Source organism: Pteronotus mesoamericanus, unplaced genomic scaffold (genome assembly GCF_021234165.1).
Source record: "Pteronotus mesoamericanus isolate MK-2021 breed Mesoamerican mustached bat unplaced genomic scaffold, CSHL_Meso_final scaffold_507, whole genome shotgun sequence".
Classification (NCBI taxonomy): Eukaryota; Metazoa; Chordata; class Mammalia; order Chiroptera; family Mormoopidae; genus Pteronotus; species Pteronotus mesoamericanus.
In genome coordinates this window covers 952421-978800 of record NW_026555319.1, presented here as the reverse complement: position 1 = coordinate 978800, position 26380 = coordinate 952421, and the positions used below count along the sequence as shown (strand labels likewise).

Below are 26380 nucleotides of genomic sequence, written 5' to 3'. Positions count from 1 at the left end.
AGCCGCGGGGATTTGATTCACGGCCGTTCAGTGAGGCTGCTTGTCCTGCTCTTAGTCTACTCGGGCCTGCGCGATAGAGACACTTTGGATTTAGCCTTATTAACGGAAATGAAAGTCATTTTGGTGGGGTTGGGGGGGGGGTTGGGTTTTGTTTTGTTTTTTACTTCTTCAAGCTAATAACTGTTGTTAACATTGTTCATGGCTATTAGTCCAGGTTTCTTAACCTGTTTGATTTCTAAACATCAGAAGAAAAGAAAAGAGAGGACTGCGAAGTTTTAGAAGAATGACAAATAGAGACAGGAAGTCAATGATAAAAATTGCCACAGTATTAAGGAAAACTCGGAAGTCTGATCATGCAACTGTAAAAGATTGATTTGGGCATTAGTTTTTATTTATGGATCTTTATGGCTGGTCAATGACTTCAGTCCTTAAAGTCTTACTCTTGGCAGTTTTAAAACTATCCCTTAGAGTTGAAAGGCTGTCCTGTCTTTAAAACCATGAAAAATCGGGAAGCGTGGTGAGCTTGGGAAAGTGGCAGTGAGGAGCCCCCTCCCTGTGCGGTAAGGACTTCATTCAAGGGACACACAGCTGCCCCCGTCAGTGGGGCCCCGAGGGGCACGGGCTGGCTTTCCCGTTTATCCCGGGCCATTGTCCCCGACGGAGCGGGGACGCCCGCATTTGCCCCACACAGACCTGGGAGTCGGACGCGCAGGGAGGCTGGGACAACTGGGTTCCAGCGGCGGGCGCCACATGGCCTGGCCCTGGGCAGACGTGGCTGGGCAGCTGGGGAGTCCGGTTGACGAGGTGACACCGAGGCACTGTCTTTCCTGATCCACTTCCTCCTGCCTTGGTTTTAACCAGCCTTCCTTTGCGGGTGACGAAGGCGACAACCTAGGTCCACGTCTCAGTTCCCCCCACCAACCCTGTGGAAGGGCTCCTGGGAGGGGCGGCTGGCCCCGGGCCCGCGGGGCGCGCGCTGCACAGGAAGGGCCAGGCCCCAGGGGTTGTGCCCGGCCTGCCCCGCGCCGTCCCACGGGCCGGGGGGGCCTGCGCGGTGCAGACCGGGAGCCCTGACCCCGCCCTGGACAGCTCTGAACACTCGTTCCTCCCCCTCTTCCGCAACGTGCAGGCCATTGTTTTTTGTTTTAAGTCAACTTTATTGAGGTATAGTTTTCATATAAATGAATTCAATTTGATGAGTTTTGACAAATTTACACACTCCTGTATCTGCCACCATGAAGATTTAGGAGCTCTAAGCAATAGTTATATTTTTCAGTGCACTGGTCTTGCACATATTTCATTAAATTTATCCCTGAATCTTCTGTGTGTGTTGATGCTAATATAACGTGTTGGTATGTCACACAGGAGTACTTTAATTTCTGTTTTTGATTGTTACCTGCTGGTGTGTAGAAATAGCTGACGTCTGCATTTGGACCTTGCCCTCGGCCGCCTCGCCAAGGACAGCGTCGCCCGCACACCGTCGCGTCGCCTGCGGACGGGGGCCCTTTCTCCGCTCCGGTCCCACGCACGTGGCTTTCGTCTCCTCCTCCCTCCCTGCTGTGGCGGAGCAGCCCCGCGCGGGGTCGGATGCGGGTCGGATGCGGGTCGTCGGGTGGGCGTCCCGCCGGGTGCCCGACGGAGGCGCTCGGCCCGCACCACGGAGGACCGCGTGGGCTGTGACCTTATCTGAGTGGAGTGAACTCATCTTTCTTTCCTCTCCTGCTCCCCGGGCAGGTGTGGCTCTTGCCCAGGGCTGTCCCTGCCGCTACTGAAGTGGTAAGAGTGTGCGCTTCTGTTTCGTTCTGCTAATGCAGTAAAAGACATTGGTTTTTTTTTTTTTTTTATTTCCAGCACGACGAACCCACCTTTTCATACTTTGCTGGATTTAATCTGCTCACCGTTTAAGGATTTTTCTTTTGTTTCCTTTCATGGTGCTGTTGGTCTGTTGTTTTCCTATAATGTAATTATCTAGTTTTGGTATCAGGATGACGCTGGCCTTGTAAGTTTGGGCATTTTTCTTTCTTGTCTCTGGAAGAATTTGCATAAAGTGGGCACTTGGTGTTCCTTAAATGTCTGATCATCTTCATCAAAGCTAAGTCCAGTTCATTATCGCTTTGGGTTTTGTTGGGAAATTTGTATTTCAAAAGGTTTAGAGAAACTCAGTCCTGACTACTTTTGCTGATTTTCCTTTTGGAGAAATTGTTATCAGTTTATTTTTTATTGTGGTAAAGTATATATAGCATAAATTTTACCATTTCAACAATTTTTAGGTGTGTCGTGGCATTAAGTACATTCACATATATTCACATTAGTATTTCTTACCCCGGAAGTAAAAAAGAAATTAAACAATCCATTTAATCTAGCATTTCACCTTTTTTTCTTTTTTTTACATGCGAGTGCCAGAATTTATTGGCGTGTAACTAAAGCTGTGCACCTTCGCCGGGCGCCCGCCCACCTCCCCGCCCCCAGCCCCTGGACCGCGGCGCCCTCTGCCGTGTGGGCTCAGCTCCGGGTCCCGCGGAGGTGGCGCCCCACGGCTCCCTCCTGTCGTGCACCCTTGACTCGGCAGCTGCAGGAGGAAACGTCCTTCCACGTGGACAACAGCCTGGGACGCTGCTCCCTAGAGTGACGTGCTTGGTTCCATCTCATCTTGCCGTGAGCGTGTGGGTTTTGCTCCTTATTAGGGCAACCCCCATTATTGGGAGCACATGAAAAGGAGGCTTTTAGGAAAAGGGCCTGCCTTTGCGAAGTGGTGCTCTGCTGTGCTTCGCGGGTGCCCCCGTCCCCATCGCTGGGACGCCAGCCGTGCCCGGGCGCGGGTGCGGGGTGGGGAGCGCCCCCTTCCCGCGCGCGTCCCCACTGCACAGGCGCGTCTCTCGTGCACGGGAAATGCTGACTCAATGCCGATGGCCTGGCTGTGCCACTGCCTGGGTTGTCACCAAGGCGAGTGACAGCATTTTGTAAACGATGCCCAAAGCACAGGTCAGAACCATTTTAGGGAAGGTAGTTCCGGAAAAGGTAAGGCCGTGGACTTCCTCCTGTCCGTATTGGAGATTCCAGTTGTGCGGCTCTAATCGCGTGTTTCAAACAATACAGAATACATGGCATCGTATAAAATAACAAATTTTATTTCTAGAAAATGTTGACATTAGCCGTACACATGCACACACCCACACAGCACTTAACCACACAGGTCGGTCCCTTTTAATCTGCCACATAGATTCCATTACAGTTGGCAACACAGTTTTGAAGACAAAATGGGGGAAGCTCTGTCACTCATTTATCACCTTCCACAGATTACAAAAGAAAGGCAGTCGGAAAAGTCTGTATAAAGAGTAAAAACAATTTACAAGTGGACAAGAATTACAAAAGAGTAACCATCGGATGCACCTGCCAGCAACTTTGTCTTTTGTTCAAGTGCGAGTGGGGAGGGCTGGGGGGCGCCCCTGGGGGGAGCCTTCGGTTTGGGGTGCTCTGCTGTGGCTTATGCGTGAGGGGATGGCTTCTCGTGTGTGCTGCTGCCGTTTGTGTCTGTGTCTGGCATTTTAACGAGAAATGGAAGTAACGGAAATCTACCTGCCACAAAATGGAACATAAAGCGGGGGTGTGCCCCTTCCGGGCGGCTGCGGAGAGGTTCCCCTAGGGGAGCTCCTGCTCTGCTCTGCTCTGCTCTGCGCGAGCGAAGCAAGCAACACCGGCTGCGGTGCCTGGCCTGCCCTGAAAGCCGCAACCAGCATCGTCAAACTCACCGCCCCGACAGGCGGGCCTGAAACCCCTGCGTGCGCATGTGTGTGTTGGAGGGGGGAGCACTGGACGCACCACACAGACAGTGCACAGCGAAGTTTTATTAGACAGTACAAACCATTGTGCAGGAATAAGGCAGAACATCAAGGCGGCTCGACTAGGGATCTCAGGACCAGAGCTAAAGTGACAGTCACGCGTATGAGGCGAGCGTTTGGAAGAGGGCGGCGGGCGGGGCTGTTCCTTCAGGGGCGGGTGACAAGCGCACAAAGACGGGGGTCCCGGGGGCGGGGGGCGCTGCCAGGGCACTGGCCCACCTGTGGGCCCTCCCGCGGGGCCTGGGGCAGTGGCCGCCAGGGGGCCGCCGCCCGAGGCCCAGGGAGGCGCCAGCTGGGCCCGCAGGCCTCCGGGGGGCGCCGGGCAGCGGAGCAGCGCGCTCGGCCGGGTCGGGGGAGGAGAGGTTCCGGGAAGCGCGGAGCCGAGAGCCCTCGTGTGGGATTAAAGGACATCGCTCAGGGTCGGAGGTCGTCCGCAGCCGTGACTCACTTCACCGCGCCCAGCTTTTTCAGCAGTCTCTTGCCTTTGAAAAGCAGCCCCTTTTTCTTTTTCGAGGACATTTCCCTGCCTCTCCCAGGACTACCAGTACCCACAGATGACGTAGGTGACCCCGAATGGAGATGGGCTGTGGGGGATGGTGCTCTCCTTGCTGTACCTGCCCCCTCAGGAGGAACCTAGTAGGTACAGTGTGACAGTTTGAGTGTGTCAGCGCCAACACCACCAAGCCACTCGGCCACATCACACGCCCGGCCCACCGCACAGGGGAGGGGGAAGGGGGCTCTTCTGCCGAGTGTGACGCGCCAGGAGGCGTGGGGGGCCGCCCCGTGCCTCCGGCCCAAGGCCTGGCTGGCTCAGCCTGTGTCCTCAGGGCGGGGGGCGGGGGGGGGGCAGCGCTTTGGCAAGACAGAGCTAGGGAATCGCTTCCCTTGTAAATTAAGACCAAAGAGTTGGGGAGCTATTTTAAATTAAGTAGGTAGTGAAGTTGGCTGAGTACCCATCAGTGATCTCAAAAGGGAATGTTCTTAAAGGGAATTTTGTTGCCTTTGAAAGCTGCTCGAGTCTAAGGGGTGGTCGCGTGCGTTCCCAGGTTAGAAACACTGGAGATGGCACACCGGTTGAAAGAAAAAAAAAAGAACTAAGATGAACCTTAATTACAATCAAAGAAAGCGCCAAAGCCCTGACTGTGTGCTGTCGGTGCTCACACGCGGCTGCAGGTGGAGTCGTGTTGGTCATGAGCACGTGGTGAGTTTCAGTGTCTCCACGACCTTAAACTGGGAGCGACTGAGCTCACATGGCACCTGGTGGCCTTGCCCGGTGGCGACTGGCCTCGCACTGGACACATGGGACCAGCGCCCCTCGCTGCCTGACCTTGCCAGAGCAAGCCGCCTCCCCCGCCCCCCGGGGCTCGGTGTTCAGCAGGCAACGGGCACCAGCCAAGGGGCTTCAAGCTTGCTTGGATTTAAAATCAAGGTCTAACTCTAACGGAAAACACCTCATCAAGCACCCCAAAGCCACCTGAAGATACCGTGTCCGCCGTCTGAGGCGACCGTTTGAGCTGCGCGTCTCATAGGACGTGGCATTGCATTGGTGCCGCCGGCCCGGCCCTTCCCCCATGTCTTTGTGCTTCGTGGGGAAGGTGGGCCCTCCCCACGCAGAGCCCGGAGCCTGGAGAGCAGGGCCCGGCCCTCAGGCCAGCACGGGCGGGCGGCTGCCGCGGCTCCAGGCCAGCCCTGCTCACGGCCCAGCTCGGAGCCGGATATCGTTAGGCTTTTATATAAAAGCCCATGTCCTGTAGTAAACATACGTGCGAGGTTGTGCTTTTTGCAAGAGTGGCTCGCAATGCAATACGCAGCCTCAGTTACGAGTAGACATTGGAACTCTCTACGTAAACACACAATTAGCCTCTTAAGAAATATGTTCCCAATGTTGGCCTTTCAAATATTCTCCGTGTGAATAGAAGGAAATGATCGTGAGAGATGGTGTATCTCACTGCACATTCAGTTGCTGTACAACTGAGACCAAGGAATATCCTAATACTTTAGGTCCAATGATTTGTTGAGACATATTTCTTTTTTTTAACCCCACAGCAAACCTTAAGTCTACCGTGTTAGTCCGTTAAGGTAGCTTAGGGTGGTGTCTGATAGGTATCTTCAGTTGCTCACTTACGTGAAGGCTACATTGCCTGATTAAGGTGTGAAATGAACACTCTTCTTCTGTTTCCAAGCAGATGAGCAAAGAAATAAAAATATATATATAAAAATGTAATATATAAAAACTTGCAGTGATGAAATAAAACAAAAATGAGACACCACACACGAATGCCATCGGCCGTCAGGCGCGCCCACGGAGCGCTCGGACCGTGGCCGGGAGGACGGGGCCCGGCGGGGCTGCCTCCCTGGGGCCGCGCGTCCGGGGCGGGCGGCCCTCGCCCTCCTCCTCAGACCGAGTGTGCGCCTGTGGCGGCGCGGGGGAGGCCCCGTGTGCGTGGAGGTGGGTCGATTAGAACTGAAAGGGTCAGTTTTTGTGAAATGTAAGTTTTAGAAGGAAGCATTTCTAGGCACGCCCCCCCCCCACGAAAGGGTGGAGGGAAAATTCAGGGCGTATGCTTTTGGCTCAAGACGTGACACTAACAACAGACTGTACGAGAGCGCGGGTGGCAGTGGCAGGGACGCGAGACACGCTGGGGACGGCCGCTTACCCGTTTCGCCGTGGAGCGCGCCGGCGTGTCCCGTGCGTGGGGGGACGGGGCATCGCAGAGATAGACTTCCACGTCGTCAGGCACTTCTTCCAGGAAGTTCGAGGGCACGAGGCCTTTCTGCCCGTTGAGCTCCCCCTGAAGACACACGGGGCCGGGGGACCCTCACTCCGCTGCCCTCCGGCCGGCCTCCCCCTCCGCAGGAGGGCGGCTCCAAGGACAGCGGTGCGGGGGGTGCCCCGGCTTGACAGGGGCACAATGCAACGCTGCCCTGACTGTGACCGTGACCTCCGTGACCTCCCTGGAGTTGCCCTGTGGGGCGGGGCTGAGGGTCCGAGCTGCCACGGGGCCTGAGCGGTCCTTGCACCAGGCGCAGCTTGAGCTTCAGGTGGTCTCAGCTCGTGGTTCTCGGCGCTGGGACCTTGCGGTCCTGGGGACACCGGCCAGACAGACTCCCTCCAGCTCAGGGTGGGGGGTGGGGCGGGCAAAGGACAGGTCGGGGAGTTAACTGCCGCAGCAAGACCGCACAGACGGGTCTGTCCAACCACGTGTCTCTATCCCTGCCCCACGCCCAACTACGTCCCCACTAAAAATCCAGGCCCTACGGCCACTGAACAGGTGGACACCTCCCCAGGACCACGGCTTCGGCCGGTGCGTGTCCTTCCAGGCCGTCCTACCCACTCACACATCTCCGTGCGCACAGTTAGGGTCGCGGCCGCAGGCGCCGCTGCCGCCTGCACCAAGGGGTCGCGGTCCACCGCGTTGTGTCTCCCCCACAGGCGCCCGAAACCTAGTCCCAGGCTGGCCTGTGGCAGCCTGTCTCCTGCTCCCAAGGCCTGGGGGGTGACGCGTGAACAGGGCCCTCCTACGTCAGGATTAAAACCGCCCAGACCCCCAGGGGGGTTCACGTCCACAACACATAAAGGACGCCTACAACTCAACCAAAAAACAACTGGATTAAAAAGGGGCGAAGGACTCAAGGAGGCGTCTCTCCGGAAAGGCCCGCGATGGCCCCCCGGCACCGCCCCTCAGCAGGGAACCGCAGAGCAAGCCCACGAGGTGCTGCTTCCCCCCCACCCCACCCCCCCCGCCATGGCTGCCCTCGGAACAAAGCAACCTCTCCAGAGAGCAGGAGACAGTGCTGGTGAGGACACGGGGGCGCGGGGGCTCGGCGCGGCCGCCCTGCGACCCAGCACAGGCCACTCAGTGCTCCGCTCCAAGGAGCCAGCGGGCAGCACAGACGCGACACACTGGGGGGCGGCGCGGGGCGTCCCGGAGCGTCGGACACTTACGTAGTAAAACCCGTCTTCATCGATTTCACCGAAAACAGAGATGATGTCGCCCGTGCAGAACGTGAGCTCAGCCTGGAGAGAGGGTGCGAGTGACTGGCCTTGGCCTGTGCGGGGGCTGTGTTCTCACGAAGGCTTTGTCACTCCTTTATCTTTCCCCCACGGCTTTTGGAATTAACCCGCTCCCTCGGCCGAAAGAAGAAGAAAGGGTTGAAGCCGGCGGGCACGCCTGCGCATGCAGCCTGTTAGACACGGCGGCCCTGGGCCCGGCCACCCGCAGGAGAGCGTGGCGGCGGCCGGGTCCCGCAGGAACTCAGGTCACGGCCGTGTCCCTCTGCCTACACCCACCGGCTGTTGACCTGAGCGCCTGGGGCCTTCGGGACGTTTGTGTGAACACCTTCCCCCTGAGGCCAGAGAATCTGCTCCCTCATCAAGCCTCTATGTCAGTGTCCAGGCGGGGGACAGCAAAATCCATCTGGTAGAGGTGCCAAAAAATGCACTCCAATCTCTACACATGAAACGGGGGGGCGTCCCTACCGGAGGGGCCGCAGGCACCGTGTGAGTCCCGGCAGGGCTCTGGGCCGGCCCCGCGGGCTGGGCCCTCAGGCGCCCCGGACACCCAGGTGCCAGGGCTCCAGACACGCGCTGTCCTCTGAGGAAGCAGCTCCGCGGGGTGAAACCTAACCTCTCCGAAGGCCAGGCCTCCCTTCCCTGCTCCGCAGGGCGGCTGAGGACACCAAGCCGGGCCCATCCTGCACCCAGCGTGCGCCCGCCCTCCCCGCGCCCCCGCCGTGGGGCCTGCTGCCTCGTCGTGCCCGGTGACCCCACGTGGGGGCTCTCAGGCCTGTCTTCGCGGTGACACCACTGTGTCTGGGGGACAAACTACCCTGCCCACAGGGGCCGCTGTGCCCCGAGCCTGGTGGGGGGCGGCCCCCACCCCCACGGCCATTCACTGCGCCGGGAGCCGCGGCTGCGGAAGGTTGCGGGCAGGCTGGAGCCGCGCGCCCAAGCGTGGCGCTGGGGGACGCGCTGCGGGAGCGGCGGGGGATGGGCTGGTACCTCCACGTCGATGTTGGGCGAGCTCTCTCTCGGGTCGTAGTCGTACAGGGCCACCATTCTGCGCGTGGACGCGGGGTGCTGCCTGCCGCTCCTTCTGGTCCTCTCTGCCGCCGACACAGGGGAAAAAGAAAGCCGTCGTGATGCCCGGCGCAAGCAGCGGGGCCCCCGCCCCAGTGGGCGGCAGTGGGCCCAGGCGACCGCCCTCCCCGGCTCATGGGGACTCGCGACAGCTTCTGCGTGGGGCCCAGGCGCCTGGGCTTCCTATTCCCGCGTCTCGTTTTAATTTAGAGTAAGCAGGCACGCCTGTGCAGGACTTGGGGATTATGTTTCCTTAAAACAAAATACATGTGTTCCGGAAGTCACGACATTGCTCTGAGGAGCTCATTCCACGGGGGACGTTCCCGCCGCCAAGTTCTGCAGGGGACAAGGACAGCCCACGCGCACACTCCGCACCCAGGCGTCACCCACACCGTGGACCCGCCCTGCCCGGTGCGACCGTCAGGCACAGCAGCGCCGTGGCCATCCGTCCGGGTGTGCGGTCGCCCTGCGTCCCTGTGAGCCGCCCCCCGTCCCCTCCAGCCCTGGGCTGCCGATGGCCGCCCTCTGTCCCCGAGGGCCTGCCTCTTCCAGAGCCGCGTCGGAGTGCGGTCAGCAGCATGCGGCTTTAGGGACGGGTCTGTCCCTTGGGTGATGCACCAGAGGCCAGTTCCTGACACGCCCATCTGCCCTTCGCTCGCTTTTCTTCGGCGAGTAGGGCGCACTGCGTGGACGCGCCAGGGCTGTGACACCCGTTTGCCACCAGAGACGCCGGCGTCGTCTCCGGCATCGCCACCAGCCCGGGTTTGCGCTGTGAACTCAGCGCCTGTCTCTCCGAGTCGCTGGGCGGCCCTGCATCTTTGCGAAGCGGCGGCAGCAGTGGGGGGCAGGCTGGCGCCCCAGGTGCCCCGTGGCGAGCCCGGCCCGTGTCACGGCAGCCAGGCTGCTGGGCGGCCTCACTTTCCGTGCTCGGCTCCCTGTGTATTTCACTGAAGAGGCCGTGCCTCTGTCCACATGCTAAGTTACCATCTTGTATCTTTGGTGAAGAATTTCTTCAAATCTGTCCACATTGTTCCTGGGTCATTTGTTTTCTTGGTGTCAAGTTGGGAAGGTTTGTTGTGTATCCAAAATACAGACCCCTTTCCAGCTGAGTCACCTGCAGACACTTCCTGCCAGCCCGTGGCTTCCCTTCATCCTTCTAATGGTGTCTTTCTAAGCTCTGAAGCATTTCATTTTGACAAAATCTAACATCGGTTATTTTTCTTTTATGCATCATGATTTCAGTCTCTTATTGGAGAAACTGTTGCCTGGTCAGCACAAAGTTCTCCCCTATGTTTTCTTCTGGAAGCTTTACCGTCTTAGTTTTTATAAAGTCTGTCTGGAAAAAGTCCAGCCATGTAACGAGAGTGGTTTGTAAGCCGTTGGCATGACCTGGGGGCCCAGGAGAGCAGAATGGATTCTGTTCTGTTCCGTCGATCTCGTGTCTCCCTTCCTGCAGCATAACCGTGTCCTGATTAGTTTGCCTTTACAGTAAGTCTTCAATCAGGTCATCCCTGCCCAGTGTGGCTAAGTTAGGTGTCGTCCCACAAATTGAAAGATCATAGGTTCGATTCCCAGTCAGGGCACCTGCCTGGGTTGTACGTTCTGTCCCCGGTCAGGGGCACACGAGAGGCGGCCAATTGGTGTTTCTCTCTCTCTCTTTCTCCCTCCCTCCCCCTCTCTCTAAAAATAAATAAGTAAATAATTTTTAAAAACACATTACTTTTAAGAAATCAGGCTATATGAGTCTACAAATTTTGTTCCTTTTAAAGAGTGTCTTTGTGATTCTAGTTCCTTTGTTCTCACGTATGAATTTTGCACTTAGCTTGTTGATTCTACGCTCATGCCTGCACATACCCTGAGTGGGGCTTCGTCTGCCTCTGGGTCACTGGCGATATTCAACATCATAACGATATTGAGAACACAATACCTCTATGTTTTGAGCAATTCTGTGACCTCTTTCATCAATGTTTTCAAGCTTTCAGCATACTGACCTGACATACTTTGTTAGGCTTAACCCAAGGTACTTCATATTTTGTTGTATTATTGTCATGGTATTACTTTTAAAATGTAAATCTCAAACGTTTACTGCTGACATGAAAATACAATTGCTTTTGTAGCCGTTGACCTTGCTAAACTCACTTGTTAGGAACTTCTGGGAACTGTTTTCTCATCTGCTCTTGGAGATTTCTTGCGTGGATTTTCGTGTCATCTCTAGCCTGCGCTCCGTTTACTCCCGTTTCTCCGCGACCCGCCAGCCGGAAGCTGCAGTGGAGGCTGGAGGGAGAGGCACGGGCGGAGGTCGCGCCCCGCACCCCCCGTCCCCCGCCCCTGGCTTTCAGTCTCTTTCCTGGAAGCGGGAGGATTCCCAGGAACCACAGGACAAGCACAGACAGGTCTCGCCACACGTAGAAAAATAGAATAGGACAAAGAGAGGTCTGATCTATCTAATGGATGATGTAATTCAAGTTGCTGGTTTTTAGCAGGCGCTTCTGGGAGTGCTGGGTCTGTGGTTACAGCCTGTCCCCTCTGTGGCTCTGTCACTGCTGACGTCCGGGAAGGAGGTCAACGGTGAAAGGGAGGGGTCGGGGCACAGGGCGCCGACGACTTCGGCTCGTGGACTCTGTGTGGGCAGCAGGTCCGCGTGAAACCGCAGCTGTTAGACCGTGAGCTCACTGATACCAGAGGATGGCACGTTTTAGTTCATCTGTGATTATCCTTAAAATTATGCATATTCTTTGAACCATTGAATTTTGTCTTTGAAGTCTGATTTAGGATTTAACCTTGTGTTTTCATGTATTGAAACCTTAATTGTGAAGACATAAAACTGATATTTCTGTCTCCAGCTATTTAGAAAAAATAAACACCTTTTTAAAGAGTGGGTGTTCCTTGCACATGGGAAAATGAAGATTTTCAATGTGATGTGGCTTAAAAATCCAATACCTGGCGAGGGCCCGCTGCCTGGCTCCAGAGGGAAGGGCAGGGGCCTCCGGGGTCCGTCCGTGAGGGCGCTGATGCCCTCCTGGGGCCCCACTCTCATGACCTTGTCACCTCCCAAACTTCTCACCCCCTAACACCGCTCCCTGGGAGTTAAGGTCTCCACATAATGTTGAGGGGGGGAGGGGGGCGGAGGCACAGATGTTCGGTCCGAAGCTGCCAAGAAGCAGGTGTCTGTCTCTTAGGTGCACCAGCCTTTGGTAAGCAAGCCCCGCCCCCATCGGAAGGCCGTCTGTGTCGCTACTTAGGGGCACACGGCACTCTTGCCACCCTGCTTCCTGGGTGCATTCCGCCCGAGGGCCGTCGATGGCCGGTTTGCGCCGCCAGCCGGCCAGCGGGCCGGGGCTGTCCTTACCCATTTTCTCCACGGGCGCATTGAGAGGCAGGAAGCCTTGTCTGAGGAGCTGCTCCACCATCTCCTCATCGTCGGCGTGGATCTCAGAGACCATGTTGCAGGGAATGAGGCCGACCCGGGCACAGGTCTCGCCGCGGTAGAAGCCATCGGCATCCTTGTCGCCATAGACCTGCGTCCGTGGGAAGAAGCCGAGGCCTCGTGAATGGCAGGCTCAGAAGGATGTCGTCCCGCTGACAGCGCAGTGACGGACGGGCTCAGGAGCGGGTCCTCTGCTCTAGGTGCGGTCCCGCAGGCCTCACTGCCAGGCAGGACCACGGCCACCCCCTCCCAGCCCCCAGGCCTGCGCCGCCCCCACGTCCCCACCCGCCGCGGCCCCACCTTGATGATCTGCCCCTCCTTGAAGGGCAGCTCCTCCTCCGCAGCGTCGGGGTTCGGGGACATGCTCAGGGGGTCGTAGTCAAACAGGGCCACGAAGATGCGGGCCAGGGGCTCCTCGGCTCCGGGGTCGGTCTCGGACTCCTCATAGAAGTCAGGGGAAAGCCGATCTCGGTCGCTGTATTCATCTAGGGGTGTGAGGCACACAGACCAAGCTGGGTCACGCCCTGAGCCCCAGTGACCCAGGCACGCGAACTCTGCCGCCTTTGAAAGCATGCGGCGCGATGTGTGGGAAGAGACAGGGCTGCAGGGGTCCCGTGGCCACTGCCACAGGCACCCCGACAGGCGCCCGCGGCCTGCAGGGCTTCCTCTGCAGGGTGCACCAGCCACGACGGGCACAGCCCCCACGCTGTCCCCTCGGCTCTCAACCTCCTGTGTGGTGACTGACGGCCACCTCCCGTCCAGCTGCGAGCAAGGGCTCTTCCTGAAACTCGACCGCGTGTGCAGGGGCAGCGTCAGGCATCTGGTAGACACGCATCTAGATCGCTCTGGGCCATTATCTACACGGACGTGCCAGCCTACCGCCAGGCACGCCGGGACGGAGGCAGGCCACGGGCCCCTGCCGGCAGCACGCGGCACAGATCAGCAAGGAAGCGAATGAGAGGAGCTCAGCCTGCAGAGGGGGGCAGGCTGGGACGGCAGCCCTGGCAGCTCTGTCCCCAGCACGCGAGCACAGTGCGTGGGGAGACAGGTGATGCAGGCGCCACCAAGCCACCAGCTTCTGTCGCCAGCAGAACCATTCAGTTGAAAGAGATAAAGCCTCTCAGTTGCGGGAAAGGTGGGTGTTTCAAACACAGCAAGCACTTGGCCTTATTCACATCACGGATCTTTTCGGGAGGCCTGGGTCTGCTAACAACTCAGTGAGACCTTCTGCGCAGGAACAGAGCTTGGCCAGCGGGCCCCTTCCGTTGCTGACACGGACGTCAGTTTTGGTTACAGTCAATAGCAAGGTCTCATATTCTCTCTCGTTTCCAATAGAAGCATCTAAATAGTGCGACTGCAGCGGGACCCCCAGAACCGAGTGAGTGTGGTGCGTGGCAGCTGCGACACACGCACGAGCACTCGCCCCGCCAGGGGACCCCGTGGAGGTTTGCGGGAGGGACTGATGCCGCCGCCACGGAGACAATGCCGGCGGCGGTTAGACGGACGTGACCGCGTCTCCTCTCCAGGAAGGGATGCCCATGAGAAAGAGGGCACCTCGCTAACCGGTGGCCTCGTGCGTTTAGCGGTTTTTGACTTTCCTCCCTGTAAGTGGAGACGTCAGCTGCGCCTCCTTGTTTGTGGTGGCTGCTGAGCACGATTCTCCTTTGCCTCCTGAAGGTATCAGGGGCCTCCTATGTGAGAATCCTTACAGATCGGCTCTATGTCCCTTGTGCTGTTCCTGCCTTCTTTCTGCCACGGCGGACGGAGAGTTCCCCGTGCTTGGAGGGAAGTGCTACTCCCCATCAGGCTCCTAAGTGTCCGGGCTGAGGGCTACGCAGGCCCGTGCCCTGTGGCGTCAGGCAGGCGCACTCACCGATGGAGGGGCTTGCCCCGGGCCGGGGCCTCCGGGGGCCGGCGCTGCCGTGGGGGAACCTCCGGCCCACGGAGTCCAGCTGGTCAGCCCGTCCTGCAGATGCGGGGTTTCCTAAAATCTGAAGACAAAGCAACAAAGTCATGAGTCCTGCCGGCCCAGGGAACACAGGATTGAGTCAGCCAAATCAATCCCACTCAGAAGCAGAAGCTGTAAAGGCAACTAAACGTAGCTTTTAACTGAAAGGTTAGCTGAAGGACCCGGGCGGCACAGCCGCTGAGCCCCGGAGCCCAGACTGCCACCATGGGGGCGGGGGCGGGGCGGGGCGGGGCGGGGCGGGGCGGGGCGCAAAGAGCTCCTCGGGAGGCATCTGCCGCGCTGCTCCTGCTGCAGGAGCCAGGTGCGCGGACCCAAGGTGAAATGGCCGCAATACAGCGGGTGGCCCATGGCCGCGGACAGCCCTGACCGACAGGCGCCCCTCCGAGCGCCACACACGCGGGGTGCGCGGCACAGCCCCGAGGCCGCCTGTGAGGCTGCCGGGCACGCGCAGACAGGCCTCCGGGCGTCTGGGGCTCCAGCAGCACCCAGCCCTGATCCGCAGACACTGGCCGCACTCAGGGCTCCCGGACGGGCTGTGTGCTCCTAGCGTGCGCTAAGGGTAGCTAGAGCCGTGTCAGGGCCTCCAAGCACCGCCTCCAGCTCCCTGCAGTGACCTGGTCAGGACGCTCTCGAGCCCGAGCTCCCGTGATAAGAGGGCCTTACAGTCCGGACGGCTGTGGCGAGTCCAGGGAGCAGGCCGAGGTGCCTGGTGGGGTGGTGGGGTGTGGATCAGAGCCCCCTGGTGGACAGATCGCCAACTGCACTGGCCGGGAGCCCAGCCTGGCCCACCTGAGGCCGCACCTGTGTGTGTCCACTGGCGAGTGGGGCATGACAGGGCCAAGGGCTCTGAAAGGGGACACAGCAGAGGTGGGGGAGCCCCGACACCCACTGCCAGGCCTGAGCGACGAGGCGGGCGGGGGTCTAGAGCTGACGATGGGAAAGTCACTCTGAAAACTGGATGCAGGGGAAAAAACTTTGGGAAACCATATGCAAGAATGGGGCTCTGCAATAATTGTGCTTTTTCTTGATTATGGGTAAAGGCCAAAACGCAACCACCACCACCCACCCAAAAACCACTAGCAGAAAGCCTTCTGCGAGAGCAGCAGTCAGAAACCAGTCCCTGCGTTCATTTCGAAAAAAGGATGTTGTCAAACTTTGGGTCCATCGTAGTTCAGCTAACCCTTAATTAAAATTTAGATTCAGTTGTCCTTTAACTAAAGCAGCCATAATCATCGCTGATTTGGGGACAGGGGGAATCATTATTCAAAAGCAAAATAAAGAAATCTTCAGCGTGGTGAAAAGATTGGGAAGCGATGGGCCAGTAACTCAAAACGGCACGGGAGGCTGCAGCCAGCCAGCGAGAGGCCCGGGCGGCACCCGGACAGGCGGAGGGACCGCTCCGGCAAGCGGCGGCGAGGCGGCTCACTTCACACACCGCGGGGCCTTCGGCCACTCGGGGGGGAGCCTGTGCGTGCTGGGCGGTCGCCCTGCTGGGGGGCGCTTTTAGGCTTTTCTTCCAGACATCAGGGCCCACGGGCTGGTCCCAGCCAGACGTCCTAGGGGCAGGCCTCTCGGGGCTCGGGGGGGCGTCATCACTCCTGACAAGGGTGCCGGGCTCCACCTGCTCCCCGAAGTCCTCTTCGACGCTGCTCTGCCGGGTCAGCGTCCGCCGCCGGGCCAGCAGGGGCCTCAGGCTCCTGCAGGGACAGGGCCCGGGGCCCGGGCTGCGCGGGGCGGCCGGGCGTCTGGAGCTCCACCGCGGGTCCTCCTCTTCACTCCCGCAGTCCAGGCCGCTGTCCGGGCTCCTGGCGGCCGCGCGGCTGACCCGACAGCCTCTGTCTTCAAGAAGGACGTCTTCGGTGTGGGGCCCGGCTGCGGGGCCCCTGGGTGTCACAGGAAACCGGGAGCTCTGCGGGGCCCCGGGCCCCCGGGTCCGGGACGAGCACCCTAAGCCCTGTCTGTGCAGGAACTCACAGCGCTCCGCGTCCTCCTCCACTACTTCGGGGATACTGAACAGCCTGCTGCTGTGCGGGGCCTGCGGGGGGCGCGCGGGCCGCTCCAGGAAAGCCCCTTCAGAGGTCCTGTGCTTAGGGCGCTCCTAAGGGGGTGCGTGCGCGGACGGTGTGCGAGCGGGCGTGGGGGCCGAGGGAGGAAAGAAAACACAGACAGGGTTAGTCTCAGAGGCGGGGGCAGCATGCGGCCGGGGTGGCGCGGGGGCAGCATGCTCTGGCCGGGCTCTGAAATGGGCGGAGCAGAGCGGGAGCCAGGCCGGGCTGGAGCAGTGGGGGCGGGCAGACCGGGCACTACACCCGGGAAGCAGGAGGGGGCTGGGAGCGCCAGGCGGCACCGAGGCAGGACGCTGTCTGTGGACCAAGGGGGCCAGCTAGCTCCGCGGGCCCCACGCCCCGAGCGCGAGGGACGTCTGCACTAGATGCTGCCGGCTGCGGCCGTCCCCGGGCAGACACCAGCGGGCGCCGGGCGCAGCCGAGCCAGCCCCTCAGGAGCCCCTGTCTTCTCGCCCTCTGTCTCGCGCCGAGCCGGCACCCTCCCTCCCGCCTGCGTGTGAAACCAGGGCCTCACCGCGAGGGGTCCGCCCTCGCCCTGAGACCAGTGACTGCCCCACAGTCCGCCCGGTCGGTGCCTGCGAAGGCCTGGGGGTCTGCCCGACCCACTGCCGGGCCCTGGACTTGGAGACCCGGGGGAGAGCCACGTCCTGGCTACCGAAGGCCCAGGGCCTGGCCCGGCGCTGGCTCCCCCAGGGGACGCAGCTGCACGGCCCCGCCACACTGCTCAACGGCCGCAGCCTGTGCCGCGAGGACGGAGCCCCGGGGGATCTGCTTCGGAAAGGCTGCGCCTCCAGGCCGGGCTCGCCCAGCCTGTCCTCCCACCAGCTCCCGGGGCTCAGGGGACACACCACGTGGGAACATGATGGTCTGCTGCCCTACCTGCCTCCGCACTGGCCAGCGGAGGGGTGTGGCGGGTTCACCGGGGTGGTGTCTGCCATACCCACGGGCCTGCGGAGTGCCGGGGGCGGGCGGGCGGCGTGCCCTCTGCCGGCCAGAGCCCCCCCGTTGGCTGACAGGACAGCTGGGACATCAGCTGTGGGACATCGCGGCGAAGACGGCCGCGGAGGAGCGCGGGCGTCGGCCCAGAGCCTCTCGGAGCCGGCAGGGGCGCGCGGGCAGCCGGCCCGGTCGAGCCGGGGCACAGGCTCAGCTGCCCCCTGGTAAGCCCAGTGCGCTGGGCCCCAAGCCCTGTCCTGGAATTTCTAGAAGAAGCTGGAAATCCAGATCAACCCAAGACATCTCCTAATTTCTAAAAATGTAAGAACGCCGTGGACAAACTAAAACGACCCTGCAGCTGTCAGCAGCCCCCCGGCTGGCCCGTCCTTGGCCCCCCTCCCTACCAGCTGCGCGGTCCCGCTTGGCCGCTCCCAAGAGGGTGGGGGCTGTGCCTGCGAGGGAGGGACCCGGCCATCGCGTGTCACAGCCACACGGCCTGCGCTCCGGGCCTCCTCCCCGGGAGAGAAGGCGCGCTTCCACTTCCCCGCTCGGCAGGTCTCTACTGCCCCAGGCGCCCCACCTGCAGGAGCAGCACCGCCGTGCGCAGCGGGGAGCCGGGGCGGGCGTCGCCCGGCCCAGCGGTGAGTGCGGCGTGTCTGGGGAGGTTGGACAGGACCCTCATGGGCAGCGTGGGGCCTTCCTCCGTCAAGAAAGGCTCCCGAATCCTGCTGGACGGGGCGGCGTGCAGAGCTGGTGGGGGCAGGGCGAGGGGCCCGCGGGAGGAGCAGCGCTGCAGCCATGCAGGGCTCGCAGAGGGACCTGGCGGGCTCCTGGGGGCCGGCCCTCAAGGGAGACCATCAGTCAGTCTGCCTATGCAAGGAGGCACCGGGCCGGCAGCAGATCGGGCGCTGCCTCCTGTCCCCCGCTCAGAGCGCGTGACGCAGCCCCCGAGGAACGCCACAGCGGGCCCTCGTCCCCCAGCCCAGGCCCCCTCTCCAAAGCCCCTTCCGTCCGAAGCCCCGCAGAGGTCCCCCCAGCGGCCCGGACTGTTGTCTGCCTCCCCCGCGAGGCTGGGGCGGGCCGGGGTCGCGTCCACCTTGCACCCCCAGCCTGGGGCTGGGGTGCACAGGGGTGACGGGCCCACATGGCCCTGAGCAGCGAATAAACTCCTGGGCCAGTGCAGCCCGCGGAGAGGTGGACAGCGACCCAGACAAGGATGGGGACACACACGAGGGCCAGCCTATGACTGGGCTCCCAGTCCATGAACATGGCCGCCCCTCAGACCCTCTGCTGGCAGCCACACCCAGGAGGGCTGCTGAGGATGCCCCGCCCCCGGCAGGGGAGGGGTCCCATACCACTGCCCCCAGGAAGCCGTTCTTCCCGCCTCCGCAGGGCCCAGCTCAGGCACTGGTTTCGGGCCCTGATCCCCAGCCCCGACGCAGGCCGACCCTACTCCCCCGGTGGCTGCTTTTCTAGGCGTGGAGCATGGGGGTGTCCTTGTTTGGTTTCTTCCCATTGGATTCCCGGGGCGGGGCTGGGTGCCCCCAGGAGGGTGCCGAATGGGTTCCCCCAAACCTCTTCACCCAGGCTTTTCAGCCAAGAGGACAGAGCAAAAACGAGGACAGGGAGTTTGTGGATGCAAATTCAATGGTGAGAAAGAAGCCCGTCCAAATCCATGGGCTTCCGGCAGCAGGCCGAGGCCCCTCGAGAGCCGGCCCCGCAGCCCCAGCAACGGACAGGAGAGGGAGCCGGCGCCTGGCCACTGACCTTGAGGGCGCTGGGCGACGTGCCGCTGGGCCGCCGCCGGCCCCCACCCTCCAGCTGCATCTCCGAGCTCAGCTCCTCCTCGTCCTCCTCCATGATGTCCGAGAGGTCCGAGCCCCGGCTGCTCTCCGTGTGGTACTCGTCTCCGTGGCAACAGTGAGGCTGGGGGCGGGAAGGGGTCCCAGTGAGCACCATCTCCACGCCAGTGACCCCGCGGGGCTGTCCCTGGTGCTGCCCTTCTCTGCTGGCTCAAGGGCTCACAGGCATGTCGGGAGTCTGTGTGCCGAGACAGACCTCGGCACCCCGTCCCCGCCCGCTGGCTGGGCCGAGGGAGGGCCAGGCCTCCCGGCAGGACGCCACCGCGGCTGGAAAATGTTGCTCTCCCAGTGGCACCAGCATCTCCACCGGGGTGGCTGGGCAAAGGTGCGAGCCCGAGGGCGCCCCCCCAGAGGCCGAGGGCTGGGGCCCAGCCAGGGGAGGGGCGTGGTGTCTGTGCACCTCTCCAGGAGTTTAAGGCTTTAAATAATGCCGTGGGGTTGGAAGCACACAGCGCACACACGCGCGTGCACATGCGGGGCAAGCCCGGCAAGCAGCCCTGTGCGGCTGCGCTCCCCCCGTGCCCAGCGTGTCGGGGGCACCAGCTGGGGCCGTGCCATGGAGAAGAGGCTGGGGACAGGATCAGAGGGGTCGGTCACAGAAAAGCCCCCTGTGAAGAGTCTTTGGCGACATGAGGCCTCCGATGCCAGCGCCTGACAGGGTGTCCCGGTGGCGGTGGTAGCCGTGGTCTCACGCCCTCACTCACAACCCAAGAACTTAAAGAAGGTGAGCAAAACTGCAACAGCTAAAATGCACGCCCGGCACGCGCAGATCTGTGAGCACCGAACACCCACAGTGACATTCTGGTTTTGCTTGGTGGTGGTGACTGAGGACAGGCCCCCGTTTCCTGGCGGGCGACCAGACAGATGTGTTTAGTGGCACCTGAGACACGCTGATGGAGAACAGCCCACTTTCCATTACTGCCCTAGATAAAAATGGCCTGGCGGGGCAAGAGGCAGTGGGAAGGCTACTGACGGAATGTTCCGGAAGGTCCTGCCTGCCTCGTGCCTGAGAGAGGTGGCTTGGAAAGTGCTCAGCTGGAGCGGTTTGCTGCTTCAGCTTCTGAGCTGTTCAGGCCCTGATTCTCCCAATGAGGCCCCAAGTAGACAACACAAAAGTGAGTGGGTTTTAAGTGGACAAAGACCAGGCTTGTTTTTAACGAGGTCTTGGAAGGCCCTGGGGAAGCACTCGCTGCGTGCGAACAGTCTCACGCGATCCAAGCCCAATGCCGAGCTGGCAGTAACCAGGGGACGGAGCGAGTTTTCTGTTGCTTGCCAGGTGTGGCCTCCGCAAGCCCCCCCGTAGGAACCCTGTGACTTGCGGGCAGGCCCGTGACCCTGGCTGCCCAGTGAGAAGTCTGACAGAGGTTCTGGAAAATACTTTCCTCCCAGTTAAGAGGAAAGTGCCAAGGAGAAAGCCCCTCCTCTTTCACACGTCTCTTCCTTCCGCCTTGGGATGCTATCCCTATGAGGGCATGATTATTGGAGTTATGGCAGCCACTTTGTAACCAAGAGAAAGGCCAACAGGATGGAAGATTCAGAACCCAGAGCCTGGACGCAGTTGAGCGGCTGGACTGACCTTGCAACCTCCTCCCTGAGACCCCCTGCGATGTGGGCTAATTCAATGTCTTTGTTATATTAGTCGTCGTCAGTCGGGCATTCTGTTTCTTGTGTGAAAGTTAATGCCCATGGGATTTTAATCTTACAGATAAAGGAACTGACGCTTGGAGAAGCTGGGCAACCTGCCTGCAGCTTCAGTGGCAATGGCAACGCCACGGTGTGACCCCCGCTTGCCTGCCGAGGTCCTGGCGCTGCCCTGTGGCAGGCGCAAGCGTGTGTTGAGGGTGCTGGGTGCCTTCATGCTCTGGTGCCCCACGATTTCAGGACTCCAAGGCCCCACCCTCCTGTTGTCCCGCCAAACCTGTTGGCAGCCTTTGGCACCACGCAGGGACACCCCCATTGGGAGAAGCCTGGTCAGACCTGGAGACGAACCCGCACTGGCCAGGTTTGTTGCGTGTGAGCCTCGTCTGGACGTTGCGCCACTCACAGCACTGGGCGCCAACGGTTTTGTGTCTGGCTCTCCCATGAGGCCCCACAAACATTCACCCAACTCAGAATCGAGAGACGGCAGGCTTTGCCTAAACTGAGCCCACTGGTTGTCCGGCCCACAAGACCGTCCAGGGGCCGGGGCCAGCACCAGGTGGTCAGCGTGGGGGCCTCACATCCGGGCCTTTGAAACCCTCCCCAAATGAGGTCCCAATGCACGGGCATCGCTAAATCTAACTTTCCCGATCCACTAAGCTGGTTGTCACGTGGCCTGGCACCGCCCGGTCCTCCTCAGGGGCCCTCAGGGGGCGGTCCTGACCTCCAGAGGCCCGTGCGGGACGGCGATGCCGGGAGCTGCCTGCTGGCGGCGTGCCCGGCACTCACCGGCTTGCCGAGCTCGGAACCTTTCAGAAAGTCGTCCACCGACGTGCCCCTCCTCCTGACACCTGGGGACTCGTAGCCGCCCTCCTCGTCGGAGTCGGCGTACTGGCCACTCCTCTCTGGGAAGACGCTCCTTTTCTCTAACTTGGAAGGAGAGAAAAGACGCAGGTGAGCGAGGCGCTGGCAGAGAGGCTGCCTGACCCCAGGGCTACCGAGAGAAGGGGGTGCCCAGGCTCCCAGGCCTTCTGCGTGGGATCCTTCCCTTCCCCCGCCCCACAGCCCCCTGGCAGAGCCTCGGCCTGAAGGGCCCTGGGTGAGAAACCGCACTGGATCCTGGGAGGGTTCCTGAGGCCTCCTGGGCTGTGACCCACGCTGGCTCCCCTCCCCCTCCCACCCACACTTGCGAGAACTAGCCCGGCCTTTGCCGGAAGTAACCTGTGGATACCAGTGACAAGCCTGGCTCTTGACATGATCACTTAGCGTTTTCTTAAACAATGACTCTCAGGTGTGTGCTCTCTCCACACCTGCTGAAAGGGCGGGCTGCCTGGAGCCAGCGGCCCCAGGTGTCCCGAGGCCCAGCTCTGCCTCTGGCCACCCTCGGGGTCCTGGGTGGCGTCTCCGGGCCGTGGGGTGCTTGGATACCATCCAGTAGGGAGGGGCAGTGCCACCTGCCAGGCCCTCCTGCTCACAGAGTATCGCCAAAGCTCTGAGCACCGTGGTCGGCTGGGCTTCTGCCCTGCGAGCTGGCAGAGCAGGGTGTGGCCCATGGCAAACATGTGTTCTGAAGTTTTCCCCAGGCAGAGGCCGCCGACCAGACTTCCACTGATTTTTCAGTGACGGCAGCCAACACCAGACAAGCAGAGGCCCCGCCTGAAGGCCCGGCCCGCAGCAGTTCAAGAGGCTGACTGGCTGCCCCAGCGGCTCCCCTTCCCGCCCGCCTGCCCGGGGCCTGGGCAGGACCTGCCCCTCAGCCTGACTTCTGGGGGCTCCCTGGCCTGCCTCCAGCCCCTGGGGCTCTCAGGGGTTCAGAGGAGGTGCTGCCAGGGGACGCCGTCCTGGAGAGAGCAGACCCGCAGGCTGGGCACCGGGGGGCCCGCTGCCTGTGCCGGGGGCTGACCACCCGGCAGGCCCCAGGGAGCAGGCGGGCAGACCCGCGCGGGAGGGCCCGTGTGGGGCTCAGCCTCAGGCCCCACGCGGGAGGGCGGCCTCCCTCCCGGGTCCCCACGGCCCAGGCCACCCCTCATCTCAGCCAGGCAAACGCACTTCCGTGTGTCTTATCACCTGCGCACATACGCCAACACGTCTGCCTGCGTGCAGGTCTCGTGCGCACGCAGGCGCAGTGAGAACGCATATGTGAGCAGGGCCAGGAGGCGCCCTGGCTCGGACCAGGGGTCCCCAAACCAACGCCGGGGACACACCGCAGCTGGAGAGGGGCTGGGCTCGGCCGCCCTGGACGCTGGCGGGCTGACGCCCCCACCTTTGGTTGTCGGGGCCCATGTCCGCAAAGCGAAAACACGCTTCGAGGCCCCCAGGATCTCGCCCGAGCAGCAGCCTGAGGGGAGAGTCGGAGGGTCCCCACGCTCCACCCCGGGTGGGGGCGGGCCGGGCGGGGGCGGGGGCGGGGCGGGGGCGGGGCGGGAGCCAGCCTTACCCTGCTGCTCTCGGCCATTCTCTGCGCAGCTTCCCGGGCCATGGCCTTGGCGACGGAGGTGGACACAGGGGCCCCCTGAGGCTGCGGGAGGACGCGGCTGGGCGAGGGGGACCGCCGCCCCTGCGGGCTGGGGGGTTCCAGCATGTGCCCGTGGGAAGGCGCCCGGCCCTGCTCCCAGGCCTCGTCCACGTGGACAGGGGGTCCCGGGCGGTCATCTTTGGTATCGGGGACTGCGGCACTTGCTAATGGCTTCGGTGAGGGAGCAGTTCTTGGGGGGGCTGGAGGCACCAGAAGGTCAGGGGGGATGGCAGCGAGGGCGGAGTCCACAGACTCGCCCTGGGCAGAGAGGGTCCGCACGGTCACGCCCTTGGCTTCCAGGCTCCGCAGCCGCACCAGCTCCACAGCCGTGCTGTCCGCCGCGGGGGCGATGACCTCGGCCACCTGCCGCAGAGAAAGCCCGCTCACACGTGCCGGCCCCGCCAGCGCCACCCCCCGCCTTGCGTCCCTGAGCGAGTGCCGGGGGGCTGAGCAGGGAGGGAGGACGCTCCAGGGAGCAGCGTCAGCCGCCCCGTGGGCCTCCCACCCGGACGACTCACCCTCTGCCCTTTCGCATACACGCCATAGCCCGTAACGTTGGCCCCGTTGGACAGCCCGGTGGCAGTCAGGGCCGGCGGCTTCCAGGCGACGTGCACGGTGGCTGGGGTGGCCCCAGCTTGGACGGTGACATCTTGTGGGGGAGCCGGAGGACCTGGGGACAGAAGGCAAAGGAACTCTCATGGCATGGCCCCTGGCAGGCAAGTTGCTCCCATGATGGGCTGGTCTCCCTGGAAAGAAGGTCACTCGTAAGAGGTGCAAACTCCTAGGGACATTCTGCATGGTGACAGTCACTGACGTGTCACCACGATCACTTGGTGAGATGTGTCACTGTGGAACCACACTGTTGTACACCTGGAACTTACATGCTCTTGCATGTCAGCTTCACCTTAATAAAAGTGAACTAAACTAGAGACACGCAGTCCCCGGGCACGGAGGAGAGACAGGTGCGTCGGGGCGGAGAGGGCGCACCGCGGGCTGCGCCCCACAGCCACGGCCCGTCCTTGGTCTCTGGTGGGCAGAGCGGCCTGGCCCTCCCCAGCCGCCTGTGACCCAGGCAGCTTGAGGGCAGCTGGGGGTCCCGGCACTGGGCAGAGGACACACACCCCTTCTCCTGCCGTGTCCCCTTCTCCCTCCACCTCTCTCTCTCTCAGGACGACGTAAGCCTGGCCTGCGTGTCGCCCAGGCCGTGGCCTCGTGAGAGTGGAGGAAGACGGGATTTCGATGGCAGCTCTTGAACCTGGGCATCAGCTCTGCACAGACGCTCTGTCTTATGGGCCAGGAAGGGCCCTCCCCCGACACGGAGTCTACCACCTTGACCTTGGGCTGGGAGGGGTGGGGCGGCAGGGCGGCTCCGTCCGGGGAAGGTCTCGCTCTGCCAGAATGAGCCCCCTGGTCACAAAAGTGTGAGGGGGAACCCTTCTGAAGACACCGCCCTCAACACAACCCACGCTCGCTCTCTAGCTCACGCGCGCACACGCCTAGTGCTCCACAGGGCAGGTGGGGGATTTCCCAGGATGATGCTGGCCACCTGCAGCTTCCTCCTCCCCCCCTTCTGCCCCTGCCCCCAAGTTCTGCACAGGTGACAGCACTGTTCACATCCCCGAGGGACCCTGGGAGGACAGACCCACCTGCGGGCAGCGTGGAGAACTCCACGAAGGCCTCCTTCTTCTCTCTCTGCTCCAGGGGAAGCTGCCACGGCACCTGGTGGGGCCTGGCCAGGACCTTGACCTTGTAGGCCGTGTTGGGCCTGAGGCTGAGGAACTGGTACTGGTACCTGGCTGCCTGGACCACGTCCAGCTCCTCCTCATTGAGGAAGATGGCGTGGCTGTAGTTGCTGTTGGTGGGCAGCCAGGAGAGCCGGGCGGACACCTGGGTGATGCCATCCACCCGCAGCTGGGAGGGGGCCACCGCCACGTCCTTGCCCACGAGCAGCGTGCACCGCAGTGGGTCTGAGCTGCCCCTGCTCGTCAGGCACTGCACGGACACACGGTGGGTGCGGGCCGCCACGTCCAGCTTCTCGATCAGGGCCTTAGTTCTGCCCGTGGGCGGGAGGCGCAGGCGCGGCTCCTGGTCTGCCAGCACGGTGTAGCCGCCCACGGCGCCCCACCCCGGTGGCACGGCCGGGGGCTCCCAGCCCACAATGACACTTCTGGCGAGTTGTTTGATGAGGGTGATTTTCCTAGGGTAAGGCACGATGTCTTCTCCGACGTCATCGATGTTCATGTCCAGCGTCCCCACGCCGTTGTCGGTGATGCCCGCGTCCAGGTGAGTCGGGGAGTGCAGGTCAAGAATGGTCTCCCCGTCCAGGCCGAGGCCAGAGTGGTTGATGAAATTCTGACCCAGTTCGGTGCCCGGCGTACTTAGGCGGGACTCGCTGTCCTGGACAAAGTCCACGAAGTTGGAGGGCACCAGACCCCTCTGCCCGTCCAGGAGCTCACCTGCTGGGTGTGGGGCAGAGTTACCCGCCGCCCAGCACGGGGGCGCTGGCAGGGACCCACGCGGGCGTTGCCCCTGGGGACCCAGGCCCCACTCCCGACGCCCACGGCGGCCCCCGCCCGGCGCCGCGCACTCTTTCTGGTTTCTCCCCAGCGCCTGAGGCCTCCAGCCCCTCCGCCCGCGTCTGCGCACGCACTCCCTGCTCCGGCTGGGGCCTCGGCCGCTCACCGCCCCGAGCAGGCCCAGAGGGACTCGGGGGACTCCGTCAGTGTGTGCTAGAAGGAACGTGGAAACTGTGTGGTTTGGAGGCTGAACCATGAACAACGGGCTCCTGGCTTTGGGGCGGCGGCCCCGCGGACAGGAACTGGGGGCGGCCTTCCGTGCAGAGCGCTGCGTGCCGCTCTGTGAGGTTCCCGGGGTGTCCATTTCGTGCCCGGACAACCACAGTCACCAGGCTAAGCCCCCCCCCCCCAGGAAGACTGGTGGCCACAGGCGGTCGCAGGGGGCCTCTTTCTTTTTGTGCAATGGCCTCACTTCTGCGTTCTCTTCCCGGGAGCCCCCAGTGCCTGCCGGAGCGGAGGCTCAGGAACTGAG

The 26380-nt window shown here is 61.9% G+C and overlaps 1 protein-coding gene across 1 annotated transcript in view; it reads right to left on the bottom strand.

The window, feature by feature from the left end:
- Positions 1–4239: 4239 nt before the first annotated feature.
- The window catches only part of RIMBP2 (RIMS binding protein 2), a 42511-nt gene continuing 20370 nt past the window's right edge, over positions 4240–26380 (bottom strand). Inside the window, exons 8-20 of the mRNA XM_054594079.1 lie at positions 24979–25788; positions 23851–24002; positions 23255–23695; positions 21607–21747; positions 19085–19243; positions 15751–16413; positions 14220–14337; positions 12647–12831; positions 12269–12437; positions 8842–8945; positions 7786–7857; positions 6497–6631; positions 4240–4472 (exon numbers count right to left, since the gene is read on the bottom strand). Coding sequence (XP_054450054.1) covers positions 4284–4472; positions 6497–6631; positions 7786–7857; positions 8842–8945; positions 12269–12437; positions 12647–12831; positions 14220–14337; positions 15751–16413; positions 19085–19243; positions 21607–21747; positions 23255–23695; positions 23851–24002; positions 24979–25788 — 3338 coding nt within the window. The 3' untranslated portion in view covers positions 4240–4283. The remainder of the gene's footprint in view (positions 4473–6496; positions 6632–7785; positions 7858–8841; positions 8946–12268; positions 12438–12646; positions 12832–14219; positions 14338–15750; positions 16414–19084; positions 19244–21606; positions 21748–23254; positions 23696–23850; positions 24003–24978; positions 25789–26380) is intronic.